The sequence below is a fragment of the Penaeus japonicus genome, unplaced genomic scaffold (genome assembly GCF_977035675.1).
Source record: "Penaeus japonicus unplaced genomic scaffold, GWHDUDI00000001_assembly GWHDUDI00000028, whole genome shotgun sequence".
In the NCBI taxonomy this organism is placed as follows: domain Eukaryota; kingdom Metazoa; phylum Arthropoda; class Malacostraca; order Decapoda; family Penaeidae; genus Penaeus; species Penaeus japonicus.
The window spans coordinates 22,452,596-22,460,278 of record NW_028234430.1 but is presented as its reverse complement, the minus strand read 5'-3'; the positions used below and the strand labels follow the sequence as shown (position 1 = coordinate 22,460,278).

General features: G+C 38.1%; 1 protein-coding gene across 1 annotated transcript in view; it reads left to right on the top strand.

The window, feature by feature from the left end:
• LOC122250141 (U6 snRNA-associated Sm-like protein LSm8) overlaps window positions 1-2,722 on the top strand; it is a 5,094-nt gene extending 2,372 nt beyond the window's left edge. Inside the window, exons 2-4 of the mRNA XM_043011474.2 lie at window positions 623-663; window positions 1,250-1,377; window positions 1,594-2,722. Coding sequence (XP_042867408.1) covers window positions 623-663; window positions 1,250-1,377; window positions 1,594-1,684 — 260 coding nt within the window. The 3' untranslated portion in view covers window positions 1,685-2,722. The remainder of the gene's footprint in view (window positions 1-622; window positions 664-1,249; window positions 1,378-1,593) is intronic.
• The last annotated feature ends 4,961 nt before the right edge of the window (window positions 2,723-7,683 follow it).

The window sequence follows — 7,683 nt, the reverse complement described above, 5'->3', positions numbered from 1 at the left end:
AGATATTCCCTCTTTAAAATTGATAAATTGTAATCAGTTATATGATCTGTGATTGGTATCTGCAAGGTCTGCATTTGGATTCATCCATAGGGTCTTCTTGTAAATTACTATCCGAAAAGTTTTTTGTTCAATCTGTTATTGACTCAGTTACAATATTTATAAGTTTAACATTACTAATACTCAAAGCAAAAGGCAGAGGAAAAGCCATACATTGGAAGTGAAAGTTTAGATTTTTCTTTACTTTTGTTTTTGTCCATCTTCTTGTTTTATTTCTGTTTCATTTATTTTCTTATGTTTTGTTTAACAAATTTATGTAAATAACTGCTTTTTATTTACTTAAAGGAACTCATCTATGATTAATTCTTTATTATGCTTGAATGTCTAGAAACATGTAATTCTTGAGATTGTAGCTTACAGACCTTTTTAGATGTTAGATGAAAGTGATTGAGATTTCTATGAATTTCAGTGACACACAAGTTTTTTTTTTGTCATAAAGAGAATATTATATGAAAAGAAGAAAAAACATTGTGTAGAGTTGCAAGAAAAGTAGTTTGTAAAGGCCTTAAGTATAAATATTGTGGTTATTTAGTTTTTAGGATAATGGTCCTTAGCTCCTGTTCAGATCTTGTTTCAGTTATCACAGCAGATGGAAGAAACATTGTGGTAAGATTATATTCTCTCCTTGTGCCATTTCTCTAATTTATTCACTCTCTCCCTCCCTCTCCCTCTCCCCATCTCCCCTCCCTCCCTCTCTCTCTCTCTCTCTCTCTCTCTCTCTCTCTCTCTCTCTCTCTCTCTCTCTCTCTCTCTCTCTCTCTCTCTCTCTCTCTCTCTCTCTCTCTCTCTCTCTCTCTCTCTCCCCCCCTCCCTCCCTCCCTCCCTCCTTCACTCTCTCCCTCCCATTCACTGTCTTTTTTTTATCTCATTCATTCATTAATTCATACATATTCTGTCTCTCATCAGCTAGTCACCTTGTATGATGTCCTCAAGTCTTCCCAAGTGTTTTTTTATGGAATTCAAATTAGGTTCTGTCAAATGATATTTATAAAATTGATTTTGTTTGTTGATGAAAAATTATTAGATAATCCAAAGATAAAATTTTAGCAAAATAAAAGTAGATCTGGCCATAACTTTAAAAATTAGTAGGTGGGGCATGTCTACAAGTGTTCCCTTCCTTGTTATAGGTGATATTATTTTTATATTTTGTAAATGTTTGTAAGTACACTTATAGCAACTTCACATTTTTCAGGGAACGCTAAAGGGTTTTGATCAGGCCGTGAATCTAATTATGGATGAATGTCACGAGAGAGTCTACAGTTCCCACAGAGGGGTAGAGCAAGTCATCTTGGGGCTTTACATTGTCAGAGGAGATAATGTGTAAGCTTCAGGTTTTAGTTCTTACTTTCACAAGAAGTCTTATTTAGTGTTTTGTTGGATGTTATGCCATATAATGATATCTTTTGTAATTTTTCAATATTGTCCTTCCTGATTTTCCTGTATACTGCATATATGCTATGTTGTTATCTTATAAACAATCATTGTTTTATATTTATATATGTATATATATAAATAATATGTATATTTGTTTTTCAGGGCACTTATCGGTGAAGTTGATGAAGACTTGGATTCAAGATTAGATTTAGAAAACATTCGAGCAGAACCCCTTAATGAATGTAAAACTTAGAATTGTTAATATTTAAGTAATGCCCTTTTTTATTCTTCATTTTCATAAATATTGTGTTTTGAACACCTTAATTTTATTTGACATTTCCTTTTATTGCTACAAGCTGTTAGGTACCTCATGTAGACTGAAAGGCTGTGAGATACAGACTTGCAGGAAAAAATAATAGTCTGTTCATATATCTAGGGAAATGTTAACATGTTGCTGTATTATTTAAGTTCATTCACCATCTCCATTTACAGACTGTTAATGCCTAGAAACACTTATTTTAGGTGTGCTATATGGGAAAGACTTATGCTGTTACAGGTAGAAAGCATCGGCTGATAGTAGTGTTTATTTTATAATGAAAAGTACAATCTCTCGGTCTTCTGAATATGTACAAATCTGAAGTTTATCCTTGCAAGATATATGGAGTGCCATTAACCCATGAAAGCCAATAGTTGTGCATCCATGTTACTGAGGTCTTTATTGATAAAAGTATGAAAATTTCAGTTTTCAGTCAAGTATGGAAGGCTTTAGCTCCATATGCAGATGCACAGAGCACAATTCTCCTGTACCATTTAAATGCTCATTGGCAATGGGTTAATATTCATGCTTGTAGCTCTGGGGCCCACAGATTGAAAGGAAATCGGAATGTGACATGTTGCATGTTAATTCTTTTAGCAAGTATTTGTTTTATATTTGAAAATAAGAAGAAACAGAAAAGAGGACAATTTAAGGTTTACACTTCACACCAGCCTAAATTTAGAGTTCATAATACATTTGTACTTTATATGAAAAAGGCTAAATAGATACCTTTTATGTACATTTCATGTAACCTAACCTTCAGTTTTGACATTGAAAGTATTGTTTTGATCAATAAGAATTATAGATTTTCTTGTAAGATCTATAACTGATTCACCAAGCCTAAAGTCCTTAGAACAGCTATGAAATCACTGCCAACACAGAAATCTTGCTATGAATCAAATTTGTCAGACTATATACTAATTGTGTAGTATATGAATACCCTTGAAATATAATGTGTTTTGAAATATTAAATAATGCCATTTTCATTGCATCCTTTACTAGTAATGTTTAAAAAAGAAATAGTTGACATTTCAGAAGATATTAGTTTTACTATAACCATTTTGCACAACAATTGCTAGCTATACTTCGCAAAAAATGTTAAGTATCCATTAAAGTAGGTTATCAAATTGCATAACTCCAATTGGTTCTTTATAGATTCAGGACACAGTTCTACAAGGAATGCATTCATGTTTTTTTTTCTTCTCATAAATACTTCACATAGTGTTGGAACTTGGTGAATATGGATGTTTTATTGGTTATTGAGATTAGGGATGGGATAAAATACCAGTATTGGTATCAGTGGTATGGTCAGATTTTGTTGGTAGCAGTCATGGTGAAAAATTAGCAATAACAGCAGATACTTTTCAGGACCTTGATACTGCAGAACTCAGATACTGTAGACAAAATCCAGAGTCCAAGCTACTCAAGTAATAGCTCAAATTTGGAAAAGTAATTTTGTTTCAATTTTCATGAAAATGTCATGGTAAAATCATGTGCTTTGTGGATCCTACAATAAAATACAATATCTCAATTAATAATGTGTTTCTTGCTAATTTTTGTTCTTTGATGCTCCTATACTTTAGTTCTCTCTCTCTTTCTCCTACTCTTTCTCTCTCTCTCTCTCTCTCTCTCTCTCTCTCTCTCTCTCTCTCTCTCTCTCTCTCTCTCTCTCTCTCTCTCTCTCTCTCTCTCTCTCTCTCATATTTAGAACATAAAACACTCAATAAAATTTCATTAATTTAAAAGAGGAAGGTATTGGTATCAATATTGTTAAAGTTGAAATTACTAAGATTATGCAAGACAGTTCTAGATTTGAAGTGCCATTTACAATTATTGTTTTTAAGAACCCCAAATGATTTGTGAAATTTTATTATGCATAAAACACATTAACAATTATAAAGTTTCAATTTGAGCTAAACCTCTTTTGTAAGGGAATGAAAAAATATAAGGTTAACAATATATACAAGTCTTACATACTGTGACACTTAACATTTTGTTCTCTCTTTTTTGACAAAGAAGTTGATAATGCACATATACAGAATTCCATCAACACTGACAAAAGATTGTCTTACATATTATTAATACTGATGCTTAAGACTACTGTACTTGGTCTATGTAAGTGATGCCTCGCTTTTGGTAAATTACATTTCCATAGCTGTTACTAATTGATATAGAATTTTCTGCATTTAATTTTGTTTGGTCTATTTTGACTGATCCCTTCAAAAAATCAGGGAGAGAGCCAAGAATGTTATCAATAAGTTTCTGATCATCTCCCCGAATGAACTGGGTTGATTGGGGCTCTTCATTTTCTCTTATAGGGGAGAATTCAGGTAATGGGGTGAGTGGTCTGAAATCTTCTGTTTCTGGCTGAGGCTTTGATGTCTCCTGGAAGCTTGGTTTGTTTTGAGAAAGTGGAATGGGAGGCTGAGATGGCTGGAATTGTGGTTGAGAAGCAACTGGTCTTCGTAGAGGGCCCTCTGGAGGGACACCAGGTCGGAAAAATGGCCCTGTAGGAGGTCTTGGGACAAATTGTGGCCTCAAAATTGGTGGTTTTGTGTCTGGTCTGGGTAGTGGTGATTCAGGTCTTGGCTGAGCCCCTGGAAAAGGTCTTGGTGGGGGCATCATATCTGCTAGTGGCATTTTTGGTCTCTGTACAATCTGAGTTTGTTTTACAGGTGGTCTTCGAATTGGAGGCAATATACCAGGCCTTTGCAGAGCTGAATTCTGTGGTTGAATATTACTTGGTCTTTGTAGAAGCAAATGTGGTGGTAGTTTTATTTCAGGCCTTTGTGGTTGAGATTCAGGTCTTTGCAGGGTAAGACTTGGAGGTAATTGTGATTCAATTCTTTGTGGGGTTGAAGGTGGTTGTTGTGACTCGGGTCTCTTTGGGAATGGACGAGGTGGTGGTTGTGTTTCAGATGTTTGTGAGTTAGTTTGAAAAGGTAATAGTACTTCAGGTCTTGGTGGAGATGGTTGTTGAGGTAGTTGTGATTCAGGCCTTTGAAAACTTGGATTTTGTGGTGGCTGTCTAATTTCAGGGTTCTTTTCAGTTTCAGGTTTTTGTAAAGCAGGAATTGGTAATACTGGCTTTGTATCAGGGTTCTGTGGTGGTGGTCTTACAGGTGGTGATAGGATTTCAGGTTTATCTGGAGTTATAGGAGTAGGTAATGGAAGTATTTCGGGCGTTTGCAGGGTTGGACGTATTGTAGGTCTTGCAAGAGAAAGTAGTTCTGGTATTTCTGGTGATAACGGCTTGGGTTCAGGTGTTTGTTGAGTCATTGAGGATGACTGTGAATTATCATTCTTCTTTGGGATTTCAGAATCTAGCTCTTGTGTAGGTCTGACAAAAGTCTGAGTTTCAAAACTGGAGGAAGGCTGACCACTAGCTGGTTGTCTTAGTGAAGAATCACCAGGTTCTTGTCCAGAGGAAGAAATCTGTCCCTCTGGCAGTGCTTGGTTTTGAGATTGCTGTGGTGGCAAACGCTGTGGTCTTGGAGGCAGCGGTGAGAAGAGAGGTGTACCCGCCTCATCAAGTGTAAAGATTATTCCAGGTCTAAATTGTCCATTCGATACTGGCTGAACATTTGTTTGCTGTGTTATTGATGGTGGTGGTCCTGGTCTTGCTTGCAGTGCTGGTGGTGGTGGTCCTGGTCTTGCTTGCAGTGCTGGTGGTGGTGGTCCTGGTCTTGCTTGCAGTGTTGGTGGTGGTGGTCCTGGTCTTGCTTGCAGTGGTGGTGGTGGTGGTCCTGGTCTTGCTTGCAGTGCTGGTGGTGGTGGTCCAGGTCTTTTTAGCAATGTTGATGGTGGTGGTCCTGGTCTTGCTTGCAGTGTTGGGGGTGGTGGTCTTGGTCTTCTAACCAAGATGGCATCTGGTGGAAGATCACTAAGATTATTTATTCGGATTGGCACAGCACCTGGCCTCTTTGCTAAACCAATTCCTGGAATGAATGCCCCAGATGGAATAGGCCTTATGTGGACTGGAAGCTGCGGAGTGGCGGCTGGTCTGGAGAGCTCCTGCTCCTTTTCCTTATTATTGTCCTTGCTAGGTTCTGATGTTGGATTTCTATTTAAAGGAGGTACTGCTCTGTGCAGTAATGCTACATATGACACTACAGCATGAAGGTCATCTTCCAAGTCGTCTACCTCAGGAATTTGAAAAGGCTTTATAGGAACACTTCCCGGTTTTAGTGTCTTGTCCTCATCAACAGATGATTGTTGTGGAGAGTCTAATGGTATTGGCTTCATGGGACCTGGACCTGCTAATGATAACACTTCCTTTTCCCTAGAATTCTGAATGTCCTGTTGCTGCATTTCTGTTGCATCATCAGAGGATGTTAGTTGAAATCCACCAGCTAGAATGTTTGTTATTTGACTGCTGGTATGTTTATTGAGAGTAACCTCACTATCTATGGGACTTGCATTACCTTCAGTAAAAGTGAGAGTGAATGACTTTGCTGTTGTAGATGATGGTTGTGGCTCTGTGTTGACTTCTGGTATAGTAGTAGTTGTATTTAACATTGATATAATGGTGCTGGTTGATAAAGGTAAAGAAGTAACTTCTGACTGTGTGTTTGTTTCTGTGGGTGAGTTGGTGACAGGAACAATGTCAAATATGTTCATTATAGGTAGTGTCATTTGAGTTGTTTCTTTATTAACAGCTGTATCTTTGATATCACTCTTTTGTTTCTCTTCTGAAACATTTTGACCACCTACTGTGGTAGTTGGTTGCCTATTAAAATTCACTGATGATACAACTGTTATAGCTGGTAAAACGACTTGCTCTTGAGGAATTGATGGTGGCAGCTGAGCTTCTGGTGGCTGACTATTGTCTGAAGATTGGTTAGAAAGGGATGGCCCAGAAATAATTCTAAAAGGATCTGGCTTAGATACCTGCACAATATCTTCCAACACACTTTGTGCAGTTGTAGACCTGTTTCTGTTTGCTTTAATCTCCCCTGAAAAAGTTAATCCACTTTCTTGATCAAATTGTGGAAGGATGTCTTGATTGTTTGTACTTTCATCTGATATTTCAGAAGGCTTGATGAGAGTAAATTGAAGGCCACTAGCTGGATTAAACTGAGGTAAGATACCCTGAGATGGACGATCACTTTTATTATTAATATTAGCTGTATAGGGTGGCCTAGAAACCAGTGGACGAGGTGTTGGTTGTGCAGATGGTCTCGGGTCTGAGTGAGGAATAGATTGTTTTGGTTGAGGAAACAGGGGGCTTGGTGGTGGAAGTGCAGGTCGGACAGGTAGTTGTGGCTGAACAGGGGATCTCAGTGGTAGTGGCTGAACAAGTGATCGCCGTGGTGGTGGCTGAACAGGTGATCGCTGTGGTGGTGACTGAATAGGTATTCGCAATGGTGGTGCCGGTGATGTAGAAACGAGTTGAACAGGCCGAGCAGGTTTTGGCTTAGCAGATGATGGAGGAGGACGCTGAAACTGGAAAAAACCAGTAGGAGGTGGACGTTGCCGAGGTGGTTTTCTGGGTGATTGTCTGAAAGTTTGGGCAGAACCTACAGGAACCCTAATTGGTTGAGTTTCATCACGTGATGGGAATGGTTGACGGAAAGGAAGCTTAGCAAATCTGCCTGGCGAAGCTGAATTATTTTCCAAAGGATTAATAATGATGGTGTCAGAGGGATTTGCAGAAGATAAGTCTGTTGTGACATCAGTAACGGGTTCATTTTTAGTGTCTCCAGCATTCCGAGGAATTAGGGCATCTTCAACAAGTTGAATGTCAAGGGTTTCTGGTTGCACTTGTGGATCTGCCCCTAATGCTGTCACTGCTGTTGAAACTGGAAATATTTTGTCATTTTCTGATATTGATAAAGTGGCAGAAGCTGTGTTTTCAACTTGTTTCTCAAACATGCCTGGATTGTTGTCCACACTTTCCAATTGTTTTGAGGAAGAAGAATTATGTTCTGTGTGAG